Raw genomic sequence first — 16,598 nt, 5'->3', positions numbered from 1 at the left:
TGCCCTAATCACCCCAAAGGGCCCACCTACTAATACCATCACCTTTGGAGCTAGGATTTCAACATATGCATTTGTGGGGGACACAGACATTTAGACCAGTACAGTGTATTAAGGATCCATTTCTTCCTTAGCACAACTTTACAGCCTCAGCTCTCTTTAACTGCAAACGTTAAATCAGTTTGGAGAGCAAATACATGTTTGTACCTGGGTGACACGTTATTGTTTTAGAATATAAAAAAGATTGTTATTTTGTCTTCCTTGCAGATTAAAATAGAATTGCCCACCCAGCTACATGAAAAGCACCACTTGCTGTTCACATTCTTCCACGTCAGCTGTGATAATTCAAGCAAAGGAAGCACAAAGAAGAAGGATGTTGTTGAAACACAAGGTTTGAATTTCATCATTCCTTTGATTGTTCACAACTTACACATCAGGTTCTTAAATTTTGTCTTGATTCTGAATTTGCATCCTTTTGTGAAGGTGTTTTTAGATGACATTTGTAAGGGTAGCATGCCCGGCTCACATACGTCCATTTTATAGGAGATAATTTTAGAATTCTAATCCCAAAGAGGCCAGCGTACATTATAGACGCTGTTCTGCAGAGACTATATTCAGGGTCTTTTCAGTTTCTTACTGATTGGTATTAACAGTTCTTAAAGATCAGGCAATTTAGTAACATGGCTGTCTTCATACATTTTCCTACACTTACGGTGATTTTTTTTGTTCTTTATTTCAACAGTTGGATATTCCTGGCTTCCTCTCCTGAAAGATGGAAGGGTGGTGACTAGCGAGCAGCACATCCCTGTCTCAGCCAATCTCCCATCCGGCTACCTTGGCTACCAGGAGCTTGGGATGGGCAGGGTACAGTACTTTAAGATTGGTTGATCGCAGTTCCTTGAGAAAGCATTAAAGATCAGCTAAAACAACAGTAACACACAAAAGCATGCATTATTTTCGCCAGTCCCTCATTTTGGTTTTAGTTATTCATTTTCAAGTAAACTTAGGCCACTGGAAGGCAGTGCTGTTAACAGGTATCACAATCTGGAATTACAGTTTGGGCGTTTTATAAGCCCTGAACTAGCAGTACTTCAGCAGGGAAATGGAAACTTGGAGGTACTGTATGAGATGAAAGTTTGTCTCTGAAAACTAGCCGTGCTCAAATAAAGATAGGTTCTTAGAGTCATGCAAATGGTTAGGAATTGTCTTCCAACTTATTGTAAGTCTAGTAAGCAAATCTCTCACCCACATGGTAGTCCACTCTGATACATTTCTGATTCATTAGAGCTTGAATTTTCTCAGATTCCTCCAATTGGTTTGCTGGTTTTATATTCTTTTTAGCCATCTTAAATGTTATAGACTTCAGTTTTATAACATGCTTAGTTAAGATCTGTTCTGTTTCATTGTGAATGGCTTTTAATATCTCTCTGCATTTAAATAGTGCCAGATTTGGGCCCATGTTATGAACAAATAGTTAAAATATTCCAAAATAAGGGTAAATCATATAACATTCAGTTATTATTCCTAGTCTGAACATGAGAAAAACAGAGGTTTCAGAAATAAAACTAAACACAAACAGATGATGGACCCTTTGCCTGTGCCAGGAATACTTACTATCCTATTTACTTTATCTGGTACCTTATGCCATGACTTTCGGAACCCTGAACTCAAGTTTGGTTAAGTGATTGGTAGTATTGGGAGTCTTTCCCTCTCAAATGGACAGTAATTCATACAGCTGCAAGTACACAGAAAAGGTAGCTTAGAATATCAGGAAGTAGGCAGAAACTAGTACTGGTTACATTCCTGCTGTGAGCCAGGCCTAAATATCAAGTTACTGAGGCTGTCTGGCCTTCAGCACCTCATCAGTACCTTCACTGAAGATGATGTTTGAAGCTAATGTCAGTAATCTGTTGGGATGTTTCTTCCCTCCATATTTTTTCAGCATTATGGTCCAGAAATTAAATGGGTAGATGGAAGCAAGCCACTGCTGAAAGTTTCAACTCATCTGGTTTCCACAGTGTATACTCAGGTAAGCGCTGTTCCATTAAAATTAGCAGTGATTGCTTTGTGAATGAGTTTGCGTGATTTTTTGGCAAAATAAAATCCTAATTGATATATTACATAGATATATTTTCACTCTATAAGTCCTTTTTTGAAGAAAGAAAGTGCATATAAGGTGCTCTCATGTAATGATATAAATGAATAGTACAAGTAACATTTCTCAACAGTTTTCCTCTTTTGTTGGAGGATCTTTGAAATCTTTTTTTAAATTTATTTTTATCTCTTTGATGCTTTCATTTTTATATGATATTTTGTAGTCTAAATAAAACATACATGCTGCAAGAAGCAAATACTTCTGTTTCCACAGCAGATATGCTAATAAACTTTCATTTTCTTGTCTTCTTTTATCTCCCCAGGATCAGCACTTCCATAATTTTTTCCAGTACTGTCAGAAAACCGAATCCGGAGCCCAAGCCTTAGGGAGCGAACTTGTAAAATACCTGAAGGTATCACATAGCTTTCTTAGTAACCCCTTTTTAATGAGTGTACAGTAGGTTGGTTTTTTTTATTTGGTGGTGAGTGAGGCTGCTCTTAGCTAGATACCCTCACACTGATGGCATCTATATGGTTTTAGATAGTGGGAAGAAGTGGACTCGGAAATAATACCACTGTGATCTTCATTCTAGCCCCACATATCCTTTTCTCAGGCTGGACCTAAAACACATTATTCCGCGTAGAAAACCACCCACTTAGAGGCCCTCTCTGTGAGTGCTTACTGGGTGCAGAGCACAGTCACAGGCACATAAAAAGCAGTGACTTTAGTCCCACTGTTAAGTAACTTCTTATTCATTGTAGGGGACAACATAAACTTGGTGAATGCATGCTAGGTGGGCAAAAAACCCAGAAATGATGCACATAACCAACTCCAGCTTTGGGCAGGCTGGGGGGCTCCTGGAGTCATGGAACAGGGAGAGCAGGAGGGTTGGTCAAGGGGAGTTTCACCCAGAACGTGATTCTAGGGGAGCATTTCGAAAAAGGGCAATCTAAGCATGGGGACAAAATAGAAGAAATGTGAGAAGTGGAATTCGTTTGATTTAAGCAAGGAAAATGGAATGGGGATTCTGAAATCACTGCTCCAGGTCCCCTTTCAGCTATATCATAAGAGCCATGTGACTTGAATAAGAACCTTTTATTCATTCTCTATTGCTGCTGTAACAAATTACAACAAAATGGTGGCTTAAAACAACACAAATTTGTTTTCTTACACTTCCTGTAGGTCAGAGATCTGACACGGGTCTCACTGGGCTAAAACCAGGGTGTTATTAACAGGGCTGAGTTCCTTTCTGGAACTCTAGGGGTGAATCTATTTCCTGTCCTTTTCCAGCTCCTAAAGGCTGCACTCATTCCTTGGCTTGTGGCCCCTTCCTCCATCTCAAAGCCAACAATGTTGCATCTCTGAGCATTCTTCCCCCCACTCTCCTGCCTCCCTCTTCCACTTTTAAGGATGCTTGTGATTACTTCAGGCCCACCTGGATAATCCAGCAGAGTCCCCTGTCTCAAGGCCAGCTAATCTGATTAGCAGCCTTAATTCCCCTTTGCCATGTAACACATTCACAGGTTCTGGGGTTTAGGACGTGGACATCTTTGCCCATTAGTCTGCCTGCCACTGTCTCCATTTGTTTAAGATGGATTTCTTCCATCCTTATTTGGAACTAAGTGGAAACTTCTTGGGGTTGGTTTACTTTTAAAAAGGTAACACGAACTTTGCCATTCCACGTCTGTAGAGCCTGCATGCGATGGAAGGTCACGTGATGATCGCCTTCTTGCCCACCATCCTAAACCAGCTATTCCGTGTCCTCACCCGAGCAACCCAGGAGGAAGTCGCCGTCAATGTGACACGGTGAGAGAGGCAGAGAGCGGTGGATACTCTTCTTCCCTTTCAGTCTGTCCGCATCTGGAGCACAGTCATACGTATCTGGGATGCGAGTATGTGTTGGACATTATAGTTAAGAAATTTCTTTTGATCCCATATGCGGGGACCCCATCTGATTCCTTGTTTCCTCGTTTCCTGTGGTGCCAATAGCACCGTCATTGTTCTACTACTACTGTGATAATAACGAAATGTTTCCATTTTCACATTACTGTTCATTGCTTTATTCATTCCTGTGATGTGTAGGGTCATTATTCATGTGGTTGCCCAGTGCCATGAGGAAGGATTGGAGAGCCACTTGAGGTCATATGTTAAGGTATGTAAATGAAACTGCCCCGGTCATTTAAATCTGTGGCTCTCCAGTTTTCCTTCTGAGGACTTACTTTTTTTAATCTAGTCATTTGGGGATGTATTTGGGATGAAACTTAACACCTCTGCTTTATCTTTTATGCCTATAGCTGGTGCTTGCACCTGAACACGGGGAAGTCCAGAGCGGGGCAGCCATTCCTTTATTTACTTAATTTCATTCTTTCAGCTACATTTCATCCTTTTATGGGTTTTGCAAATAATGTGACCCAAATGACATAGAAATTGAAAGATGGGAAGGTTAGCTGTGGCCACCATCAAATTAGAAGACTATGAAGGAAAGTAAGAGGTGCCGTTAGGATAAACATCAGCAAGTTTGTCATTTACATACAATATTTCGTGAACATGGTGGCCTTTACTGTTCTCAAAAGTTACATGTGTTCTATTTAACCTTTGACACCTCTGTGAATTATAGTTATGTATTAGTTTAAAAAGTAAAATTGGGGTGCTTTAGGGAATCAGTTCCTGAGTGTCATGTGACACATTGCTTAAAGTCCTTGGGAGGTGGAGTTCTGGGCTGGAGGACCTACCAGCTGAGTCAGGTGATTCACATGTTTTGATGGGCTCCCTGAAGACACCCTGGGCTCCCTCTTCCTGTCACATGACAACCACCCTTCCCACCTTCCGTTTCCACACCACCTCTCCCACCCATGCAGTTGTATCTCAGTCCCAGATCTCCATCCTTTGGAGCCTCTCCAGCTTTCAGCCCAACTTGGAGAACCGATGCATTAAAATATCTTTCCCTTTTCTTCAAAGTATGCTTATAAGGCTGAGCCGTATATTGCTTCCGAATACAAGACGGTGCATGAAGAGCTGACCAAATCCATGACCACAATTCTCAAGCCTTCCGCCGATTTCCTCACCAGCAACAAACTACTTAAGGTATGTCAGGAGGGCCAGTGTGGCTCTGTGGTATTGAAACAAGAAAATTCAGACTTCATGGCCTGATCGATTTCACCCTCTTTGTGTGCTTTTGGAGACAATCACCACCTCCTAAAAGGGGGTAACAGAGTTAGTTCTTCAGTACCAACTTCACTACTTGTACTTGTGCTCCTAACAGAGCCGCAAGGTATTACTGTGTTCAAAGTTTCACAGTCATTATATTCAAACCGTTGGAGGACACTGAGTTAGAGACTATAAAGGCAAGTGTCCACGGGTGGGACCCAACCGAGAGGAAAGGCCAGTGCGAATGAGTTGGCACCTCTGGTTGGCTGTGCCGTGCTGAATGTCTGCTGAGTGTACAGCATTGTTTACTGTTGGACGCGTGGAAGCGGGTGCATCTGCCTTGCACCTCTGTTCTGACAGCCATTCGCCAAGAGGCTCAGCTATGTTTTCAGGTCACACTTGTTTCACATCAGTGACATTGTCAGCCTAAGGGAGTAAATGTCTCACCTTCTGATTTGTTGTTTTCCTTACTGGATTCTTTTGTTTCTTTCAGTATTCATGGTTTTTCTTTGAAGTTTTGATCAAATCCATGGCTCAGCATTTGATAGAGAACTCCAAAGTTAAGGTATGTCACTTCCTCTCAGGGCTTACCTGGCAGTTCTTACGGGAAATTCTCTTTCATTGTGTTTGTAGCTAACACTTATTATTGCTTTCTATGTTCCGGTCACAGTACTGTTCTAGGGGCTTTCCAAGTAGTAAGTCATTTTGGCTGTATAACAACCCTATGGGGGAAGTACTAGTCTTATAGTTTTATAGATGAAGAAGGTGAGACCAGAGTGCTTGAGTTAACTACCCAGGATCACCCTGCAATGAATTGAGGGAGCCAGGCTTTGGGCCAGTCTGGCTCCAGAGCCCACACTCGTGGAGCTCTGTGTTATTAAATCCAGAGAAAAATAAGTCTTTTCCTTTGACTAGCTTAGAAATCTTCACATATGTTGAAAAGGGAGTAGCAGTTTAAGCGTTCATTTCAAATGTAACTACCCAGTGTTTGTTAAGTGTCTTGAACATTGTAGAGATTTCTCAGCAACTTAGATGGGAAAGTCTGGTATGATCACACATCCTCTATGGCCTGAGACAACTCTGAGACAACTCCGTCTCCCCTGACGCATCCTCCCCATGGTGCCTGGGTGTGTGTGACCCTCTGGGTCCCCGTGCTGTCCCCTGGTTCCCACTGGTCTCTGCCATGAGATGAACAGACTCTGGCCTGATGCCCCCGCTGGCTGGCTGAGGTTCAGTGTAGATAAATATTTATGGAATTCCAACGCAGTAAACCCAGGTGGTTGTGCGCAGAATTGCTTCTGAGACTCTTGGAGTCCCGGAGTTGCTGTATGACTGGATTCTTACTGTGTCATAGCTGTACAGAAGCGGGGTGTTGGTGACTATGGCCGGGAGCAGCAGGCGCTCATGCAGGGAGCAGGGTTCCTGGGGCCCAGCAGCCTCCTCAATGCACGTGGGAATGAGGGCGGAGCCCCAGGGAGGGAGGCTCAAGATCTAGGTCCCCTGGACAAGGGATCTGGATGGAGAGGAAGCCTGGGGAAAGGCTGGTGGATTTTGTCAGGTGGAAGGCTGGTGGTTCAGAAGCTAAAGCTGTGCTTTTCTTCTAGTAGAGCTGGAGCCTGCTCAGGAGGTTTCCTTTCTTTTCTTTTTTCTTTTAAATCCAATTTTAGTGCACAGGGAGATGCCAGATGGAGGTGGGCCCTGCCTTCCACAGAGTAGCGCACCATCTAAATCTTGCCAGCACAGCCTGCCAAGGGAAAAATCTAGCAGATTGTCTACTTGGCAGTATGCAGCTAAACAGGCATGCACACACACACATCATGTTATTTTGCCTTTCTGTTAAAAATGCCCTATACAGGACAGGCTCTAGGCCTGTCGTCGTCTGCTGGGGCTGCCATCACAAGTACTATACACCGGGGGACTTAAACAACAGAAGTTTATTTCCTTGTGATTCTGGAGGCTAGATGTCTTGAGATCAAGGTGTCTGTAGGATTGGTGTCTCAGGAGGCCTCTCTCCTTGGCTTGTGGGTGGCCTTCTTCTCCCTGTGTCCTCGCATGGTCTTCCCTCTGTGTGTGTCTGTGTCCTAATCTCTTCTTAATCCTGCTGGATTAAGGCTCATCTTGATGACCTAATTTTAACTTAATTTCCTCTTTGAAGACCCTATCTCCAAATGCACTTACATTCTGAGGTAGGGTTAGGACTTCAATATACGAATTTTGGGGGGAGGTTGGGAACAGGGACACAATTCAGTTCATAACTGAACTACTGGATTTTTCATCATTTTTGTCTTTAAATAAATGGGATCACTTCAGAGAGATTAGTAAACCTGATTATATTTTTAAAAAGAACTGATGTGTTCAGGAAGTATTCATTGAGCCCTTATTATATGACAGGCTCAGAGGTTACACGGTTAAATGTAGTATGATTTGTGCCCTCATGGAGTTCATGTGGGAAAGCATGCAGTTATACCACGGGAGCCATGTTCAAGGAGGTAAGGAACACTTCTGAAACATTCCTGAGAAGTATATTTATTTATTTGTTTATTTTTATTTTTTTATACAGCAGGTTCTTTAGTTATCTATTTTATACATATTAGTGTATACATGTCAATCCCAATCTCCCAGTTCATCCCACCACCACCACCTGCCCCCCAATGTTGCCCCCTTGGTGTCCATGTTTGTTCTCTACATCTGTGTCTTTATTTCTGCCTTGAAAACCGGTTCATCTGTACCATTTTTCTAGATTCCACATATATGTGTTAATATACGATATTTGTTTTTCTCTTTCTAACTTAATTCACTCTGTATGACAGTATCTAGGTCCATCCACGTCTCTATAAATGACCCAGTTTCGTTCCTTTTTATACCTAATATTCCATTGTATATATATACCACATCTTCTGTATCCATTCCTTTGTCGATAGGCACTTAGGTTGCTTCCATGACCTGGCTATTGTAAATAGTCCTTCAGTGAACATTGGGGTGCATGTGTCGTTTTGAATTATGGTTTTCTCAGGGTATATGCCCAGTAGTGGGATTGCTCGGTCATATGGTAATTCTATTTTTAGTTTTTTAAGGAACCTCCATACTGTTCTCCATAGTGGCTGTATCAATTTACATTTCCACCAACAGTGCAAGAGGGTTCCCTTTTCTCCACACCCTCTCCACCATTTGTTCTTTGCAGATTTTCTGATGATGCCCATTCTAACTGGTGTGAGGTGATACCTCATTGTAGTTTTGATTTGCATTTCTCTAATAATTAGCGATGTTGAGCAGCTTTTCATGTGCTTCTTGGCCATCTGTATGTCTTCTTTGGAGAAATGTCTACTTAGGTCTTCTGCCCATTTTTGCATTGGGTTGTTTGTTTTTTTAATATTGAGCTGCATGAGCTGTTTATATATTTTGGAAATTAATCCTTTGTCTATTGATTCAGTTGCAAATATTTTCTCCCATTCTGAGAGTTGTCTTTTCATCTTATTTATAGTTTCCTTTGCTTTGCAAAAGCTTTTAAGTTTCATTAGGTCCCATTTGTTTGTTTTTCTTTTTGTTTTCATTACTCTAGGAGGTGGGTCAGAAAAGATCTTGCTGTGATTTATGTCAAAGAGTGTTCTTCCTGTGTTTTCCTCTAAGAGTTTTATAGTGTCAGGTCTTACATTTAGGTCTTTAATCCATTTTCAGTTTACCTTTGTGTATGGTGTTAGGGGGTGTTCTAATTTCATTCTTTTACATGTAGCTGTCCAGTTTTCCCAGCACCACTTATTGAAGAGACTGTCTTTTCTCCATTGTATATCCTTGCCTTCTTTGTCATAGATTAGTTGACCATAGGGGCATGGGTTTATCTCTGGGCTTTCTATCCTGTTCCTTTGATCTATATTTCTGTTTTTGTGCCAGTACCATATTGTCTTGATTACTGTAGCTTTGTAGTGTAGTCTGAAGTCAGAGAGTCTGATTCCTCCAACTCTGTTTTTCCCTCAAGATTGCTTTGGCTATTTGGGGTCTTTTGTGTCTCCATACAACTTTTAAGATTTTTTGTTCTAGTTCTGTAAAAAATGCCATTGGTAATTTGATAGGGATTGCATTGAATCTGTATATTGCTTTGGGCAATATTGATTCTTCCAATCCAAGAACATGGTATATCTCTCCATCTGTTTGTGACATCTTTGATTTCTTTCATCAGTGTCTTTTAGTTTTCTGAGCACAGGTCTTTTACCTCCTTAGGTAGGTTTATTCCTAGGTATTTTATTCTTTTTATTGCAATGGTGAATGGGATTGTTTTCTTAATTTCTCTTTCTGAACTTTGTTTATTAGTGTATAGGAATGCAAGAGATTTCTGTACATTAATTTGGTATCCTGCAACTTTACCAAATTCATTGATTAGCTCTAGTAGTTTTCTGGTGGCATCTTTAGGATTCTCTATGTATAGTATCATGTCATCTGCAAACAGTGACAGTTTTACTTCTTCTTTTCCAATTTGAATTCCTTTTATTTCTTTTTCTTCTCTGATTGCTGTGGCTAGGACTTCCAAAACTATGTTGAATAATAGTGGCAAGAGTGACCATCCTTGTCTTATTGCTGATCTTAGAGGAAATGCATTCGGTTTTTCCCCATTGAGAGTGATGTTGGCTGTGGGTTTATTGTATATGGCCTTTTAGGTAGGTTCTCTCCATGCCCACTTTCTGGAGAGTTTTTATCATAAATGGGTGTTGAATTTTGTCAAAAGCTTTTTCTGCATCTGTTGAGATGATCATATGGTTTTTATTCTTCACTTTGTTAATATGGTGTATCACATTGATTGATTTGCATATATTGAAGAATCCTTGCATCGCTGGGATAAATCCCACTTGATCATGGTGTATGATCCTTTTAATGTGTTGTATTCTGTTTGCTAGTATTTTGTTGAGGATTTTTGCATCTATATTCATCGGTGATATTGGTTTGTAATTTTCTTTATTTGTAGTATCTCTGTCTGGTTTTGGTATTAGGGTGATGGTGGCCTTGTAGAATGAGTTTGGGAGTGTTCCTTCCTCTACAATTTTTTGGAAGAGTTTGAGAAGGTTAGGTGTTAACTCCTCTCTAAATGTTTGATAGAATTCACCTGTGAAGCCATCTGGTCCTAGACTCTTGTTTGTTTGAAGATTTTTAATCACAGTTTCAATTTCATTACTTGTGATTGGTCTTTCATATTTTCTGTTTCTTCCTGGTTCAGTCTTGGAAGGTTATACCTTTTTAAGAATTTGTCCATTTCTTCCAGGTTGTCCATTTTATTGGCATATAGTTGCTTGTAGTAATCTCTCATGATCCTTTGTATTTCTGCAGTGTCAGTTGTTACTTCTCCTTTTTCATTTCTAATTCTGTTGATTTGAATCTTTTCCCTTTTTTTCTTGATGAGTCTGGCTAATGGTTTGTCAATTTTATTTATCTTCTCAAAGAACCAGCTTTAGTTTTATTGATCTCTGCTATCGTTTCCTTCATTTCTTTCTCATTTATTTCTGCTTTGGTCTTTATGGTTTCTTTGCTTCTACTTTGGGTTTTGTTTGTTCTTCTTTCTCTAGTTCCCTCAGGTGTAAGTTTAGATTGTTTATTTGAGATTTTTCTTGTTTCTTGAGGCAGGATTGTATTGCTATGAACTTCCCTCTTACAGCTGCTTTTGCTACATCCCATAGGTTTTGGATCATCATGTTTTCATTGTCATTTGTCTCTAGGTATTTTTTGATTTCCTCTTTGATTTCTTCAGTGATCTCTTGATTATTTAGTAACCTATTGTTTAACTTCCAAGTGTTTGTGTTTTTTATGTTTTTTCCCCTGTAATTTCTGATCTCATAGTGTTGTGGTCAGAAAGGGTGCTTGATATGATTTTAATTTTCTTAAATTAACTGAGGCTTGATTTGTGACCCAAGATAAGATCTATCCTGGAGAATGTTCCGTGTGCACTTGAGAAGAAAGTTCAATCTGCTGGTTTTGGATGGGATGTCCTATAAATATCAATTAAATCTATCTGGTCTATTGTGTCATTTAAAGCTTGTGTATTCTTTATTAATCTTTTGCCTGGATGATCTGTCCATTGGTGTAAGTGAGGTGTTAAAGTCCCCCACTCTTACTGTGTTAGTGTAGATTTCCTCTTTTATAGCTGTTAGCATTTGCCTTATGTATTGAGTGCTCCTATGTTGGGTGCATATATATTTATAATTATTATATCTTCTTCTTGGATTGATCCTTCGATCATTAGGTCGTGTCCTTCCTTGTCTCTTATAACATTCTTTATTTTAAAGTCTATTTTGTCTGAGAGAAGAATTGCTACTCCAGCTTTCTTTTGATTTCCATTTGCGTAGAATATCTTTTTCCATCCCCTCACTTTCAGTCTGTATGTGTCCCTAGGTCTGAAGTGGGTCTCTTGGTAGACAGCATATATATGGGCCTTGTTTTTGTATCAGTTCAGTCAGTCTATGTCTTTTGGTTGGAGCATTTAATCCATTTACATTTAAGGTAATTATCAATATGCATGTTCCTGTTACCATTTTCTTAATTGTTTTGGGTTTGTTTTTTTTTTTTTTTTTTTTTTTGTTGTTGGGTTTGTTTTTGTAGGTCTTTCCTTCTCTTGTGTTTCCTGCCTAGGGAAGTTCCTTTAGCATTTGTTGTAAAGCTGGTTTAGTGGTGCTGAATTCTCTTAGCTTTTGCTTGTCTATAAAGCTTTTGATTTCTCTGTCAAATCTGAATGAGATCCTTGCTGGGTAAAGTAATCTTGGTTGTAGGTCCTTCCCTTTCATTGCTTTAAATATATCGTGCCATTCCCTTCTGGCTTGTAGAATTTCTGCTGAGAAATCAGCTGTTAACCTTATGGGAGTTCACTTGTATGTTATTTGTCATTTTTCCCTGCTGCTTTTTTTTTTTTTTTTTTTTGCGGTACGTGAGCCTCTCACTGTTGCGGCCTCTCCCACTGCGGAGCACAGGCTCCAGACACGCAGGCCCAGCAGCCATAGCTCACGGGCCCAGCTGCTCCGTGGCATGTGGGATTCTCCTGGACCGGGGCACGAACCCATGTCCCCTGCATCAGCAGGCGGACTCTCAACCACTGCGCCACCGTGGAAGCTCTTCCCTGCTGCTTTTAATAATTTTGCTTTGTCTTTAATTCTTGTCAGTTTGATTACTGTGCATCTCAGCATGTTTCTCCTTGGGTTTATCCTGCTTGGGGCTTTCTGTACTTCCTGGACTTGGGTGGCTATTTCCTTTCCCACGTTAGGGAATTTTTTGACTATAATCTCTTCAGATATTTTCTCGGGTCCTTTCTTTTTCTCTTCTCCTTCTGGGACCCCTATAATGCAAATGTTGTTGAGTTTAATGTTGTCCCAGAGGTCTCTTAGGCTGGCTTCATTTCTTTTCATTCTTTTTTCTTTATTCTGTTCTATGGCAGTGAATTCCACCCTTCTGTCTTCCAGGTCACTTATGTGTTCTTCTGCCTCAGTTATTCTGCTATTGATTCCTTCCAGTGTGTTTTTCATTTCAGTTATTGTATTATTCATCTCTGTTTGTTTGTTTTTTAATTCTTCTAGGTGTTTGTCCTTTAGTTCTCCAAGTCTTTGTTAAATATTTCTTGCATCTTCTCGACCTTTGCCTCCATTCTTTTTCTGAGGTCCTGGATCATCTTCACTATCATTATTCTGAGTTCTTTTTCTGGAAGGTTGCCTGTCTCCACCTCATTTAGTTGTTTTTCTGGGTTTTTATCTTGTTCCTTCATCTGGGACATAGTCCTCTGCCTTTTCATTTTGTTTATCTTTCTGTGAATGTGGTTTTCTTTCCACAGGCTGCAGGATTGTAGTTCTTCTTGCTTCTGCTGTCTGCCCTCTTGTGGATGAGGCTATCTAAGAGGTTTGTGCAAGCTTCCTCATGGGAGGGACTGGTCGAGAAGTATATTTAAAATCAACTATCAGTGTCATCTATCTGAGAACTGTGATAAAAATTAATAAAGGAATTTAATTGTGTGTGTTCTTTTCTCAAGATGGCAAATTAAACCGTAGAACTTTAGGGTCAGTAGGGACCAGAAAGCTAACTTCTTGTCCAACTCCTCCCTTATTTCACAGAGGTAGAGATGGAAGTCTGTACCCATGAAGTGACCTGCCCAGGGTCACACAATTGAGCAGAGCCAAGAATCATGCTAGAGGCAAGATCAGCCTATCTCAAGTGTTCTGCCATTCCCAGCCTATAACCCCATTCTCCAACGTGACGAGGAAATAGTTTGTACTTGGAACTTTACACAAAGCACTCAGATGCTGCCATGCAGAACCTTTTCTGTAAGTTAATTATATCTTGGTCTCAAAACAGCATTCAGACAGTTTTTAGAGATAGTTTATTTTAAAATTATCCAGTTTGCAAAGAAACACAGGCATCCAAAAGGAGAAAGCTTAATCGCAGCATAATTTACTATAAAAAGAGACTCAAAACACCAGCTCCCCACTTTGGGGAGTTTGACATTATTCACTTTTAGAGGGGCTCTCCTGTGGCTTCTGCTTCCATGTCACCCAAGATAGCATCCTTCCCCTAAATCATGCCGCCCTTCCCCTAAACCACACCTTGATCTAGAAACTTCTCTCACAGTTTTTGAAGCGTGCATTAACTTTGCCTCATATCTTAGGAGTAATGAGTTTTTATGTTTGAATTATTTATTTTAATATTTGTCTTATATTTACATCTTAAGAATTGCATGTCCTAGTCCCTGATCCCTGTGTTCTGGATTTAGGGAACAAGTTCATATTCACCATTTCTGTACCACTTGTGATTTCCAGAATCATGATCAAATCCTCTCAGAGTTTTTCTGTTTTTAGGCTGAAGATTGTCAGTATAATCCAGTGTGTTTATAATCCCGACCTTGACTTTCTTCCTCATTGGTGAGTCTGTCTTAAAGTGCCATGAACAGGCACACAACTGTCTTGTAGGGGCATCTGGGCCATGGATTCATGTAAGAGCCAGATGTTTTTTTCAGTGTTGCTGAAAGCCCTGCCCAAGGATATCTGCCGTGGATCAGCATTTGGGGGCATAGTGTGTCTTGAACTGAGGCCTTCATTTTCCAGTCCCGGTGCTGGCAGGGTTGTTCCATCTGATGCCCATATATGAGGAGGGATAAATCTGCACGCTGTTGTACCGAAGATGGAGGCAACCACGTATATATGTCCACCTTCCCGTCCGCGGCCAAGCAAACTACACTTGCGGAGGAGAGCTGTGAATCGGAGCCTCTCTCTGAACTAGCATCTAAAGTAATCAATTTCTTTACTACCGTAGATGGACCTGCAAAGTTTGGATTGATAACATATGACTGTGCCAAACTTGAGTGTTTTATAGGTGAGGTCCTTAGAATCTGTAATAAGCGGTTTTTGAGAAAGATACAAAACAGGCCTCATTGGGGCTTACTGAGGCGTTCCCACTCTGCCTCTAAGGTCAGCATATTTTAGGTGTGTTTTTTCTGTCGTTTATTTTTAACAACTGTAATTTCAGCAGACTCATTTTGAGTTTCCTTCCCTCCCATACTGAATCACGCAAATTGTTAGCATTCCACAGGTGTTCCTCGGGGAAGCTGGAAACCTGGCAGTGGACAGGATGAATATCTACCTTTAAGTGTCAGTTGTTTAGCTTTCAACCATTTTCTGTCTTAATTGAGCAAGGAAAGAGCTTTCATCTGAAGAGTGAACAAAAGGGTGGTATATGGTTCATGTTCTAGGTGTACTGCCAGGACTTCCTCTAAACCATATGTGTACTCTATACGTACATGATGGCAGAACAGTAATAGCCATACTTCCATCCATGAGTCATTGTTTCAAATAGTGTTTGTTCTGTGCAGAGCATTGAGGAGAAATGCAGGTGGAGTGGAGGGTGCGTCCTCAGCCTTGAAGCTCACAGAGTCCTTGCAGAAGGAAAACATGCAGCCAGAGGAGAGTGCAGGAAGGTGTGCACGCTCCAACGTGGTAGATTCACGTGGAGCTGGAGCTGGAACTTTACCTGGGCCTAGAAGGATTATTTTGGGGAGCTTTGTGGCCAAGCAGCAGACGATTTGGTAGAGACCATAGAAAGGCAGGGTAGTGACAAGATGAAAGAGAGTGTAAATGTTAGCAGAGTGATTGGGAAACTTTTGTACCAATGAGTCTCCCTTCCTCCTGGAGTTTAAATAGTCTGTGGAACAGATTAATGCACCTGTCATTGTTTATATGTCTTTTACTTATTTATTTTTTTTAGCTCTCTAACTGCACTAATATAAAATGACGTTTTCTTGTGATGCTGATGAAAATCTAGCATTGGGAGGGAAGAGGTAGGCTTGAGGATGAGGACACAAACCATTATGAATGAATAAGAGAGGATATTAAGACAGAACCAATAATTTGACCCAGCAATTGTACTTCTAAAGTATTTACCAAAGAGAAATGAAAACAGATATCCACACAAAGACCTGTATGCAAATGTGCATAGCAGGTTTATTCATAGGAGCCAAAAACTGGAAATGTCCATTAACTGGTGAATGATAGACAGGTTGTGGTAACTCCATACAATGAAATACTACTTAGTAATAAAAAGGAACAAAGTATTGATTTGATTTCCATCCAGAAACATGGATGGATCTCGAAAGCATTATGTTATGTGAAGGAGGTCACTGTGGTCACATATACATGATACACTGTACACTGTATGTGTTCATTTATATGACATTCTAGAAAAAGGAAAACTACAGGGACAGAAAACAGAGCAGTGGTTTCCAGGGGCCAGCGTGGGGGAGGGGATTCAAAGGGACAGGAGGAATCTTTTTTTTTTTTTTTTTTGTGGTACGCGGGCCTCTCACTGCTGTGGCTCTCCCGTTGCGGAGCACAGGCTCCAGACACGCAGACTCAGCGGCCATGGCTCACGGGCCCAGCTGCTCCGCGGCACATGGGGTCTTCCCGGACCGGGGCACGAACCCATGTCCCCTGCATCGGCAGGTGGACTCTCAATCACTGCGCCACCAGGGAAGCCCAAGAGGAAGTTTTTTGGGTGATAGAAATGGACTGTATCTTGGCTGTGATGGTGGTTACACAGCTGTATTCATTTGTCCAGATGAACCCAACTGTGTACCTTAAAAGGGTGAATTTTAGTATATGTAAATTAAACCTCAATATATCTGACTTAGAACATAGTAAAGTCAGATTGAATGGGGGATAAAAGGCCACCTGGATATTAAGTGTGAGCGTACAGTGGAATGGAGCTTTCCAAAGAGAGAATCGGGGCATGGTTTACCAGGGAAGGTGGAGGTGATCAGTTTTCTTGGGAGATCTTATGGTTTAGGGCTATGGGTTCAGCTGCTGTGACAGAGATCTAAAGTAATATTGACCAACAAGAGAAAAAGTTTATT

General features: G+C 40.9%; 1 protein-coding gene across 7 annotated transcripts in view; it reads left to right on the top strand.

The window, feature by feature from the left end:
* The window catches only part of DOCK9 (dedicator of cytokinesis 9), a 213,744-nt gene that overhangs the window by 121,084 nt on the left and 76,062 nt on the right, over positions 1-16,598 (top strand). For all 7 annotated transcript variants that reach the window (XM_065896283.1, XM_065896284.1, XM_065896286.1 and 4 more), the window contains exons 20-27: positions 265-388; positions 740-861; positions 1,940-2,026; positions 2,415-2,504; positions 3,783-3,898; positions 4,175-4,244; positions 5,051-5,176; positions 5,733-5,804. In XM_065896283.1, coding sequence (XP_065752355.1) covers positions 265-388; positions 740-861; positions 1,940-2,026; positions 2,415-2,504; positions 3,783-3,898; positions 4,175-4,244; positions 5,051-5,176; positions 5,733-5,804 — 807 coding nt within the window. The remainder of the gene's footprint in view (positions 1-264; positions 389-739; positions 862-1,939; positions 2,027-2,414; positions 2,505-3,782; positions 3,899-4,174; positions 4,245-5,050; positions 5,177-5,732; positions 5,805-16,598) is intronic.

This window comes from Phocoena phocoena, chromosome 18, assembly GCF_963924675.1.
Source record: "Phocoena phocoena chromosome 18, mPhoPho1.1, whole genome shotgun sequence".
Lineage (NCBI taxonomy): Eukaryota > Metazoa > Chordata > Mammalia > Artiodactyla > Phocoenidae > Phocoena > Phocoena phocoena.
Note: the sequence above shows the minus strand (reverse complement) of the source record. Positions and strands in the feature narration are given on the sequence as shown.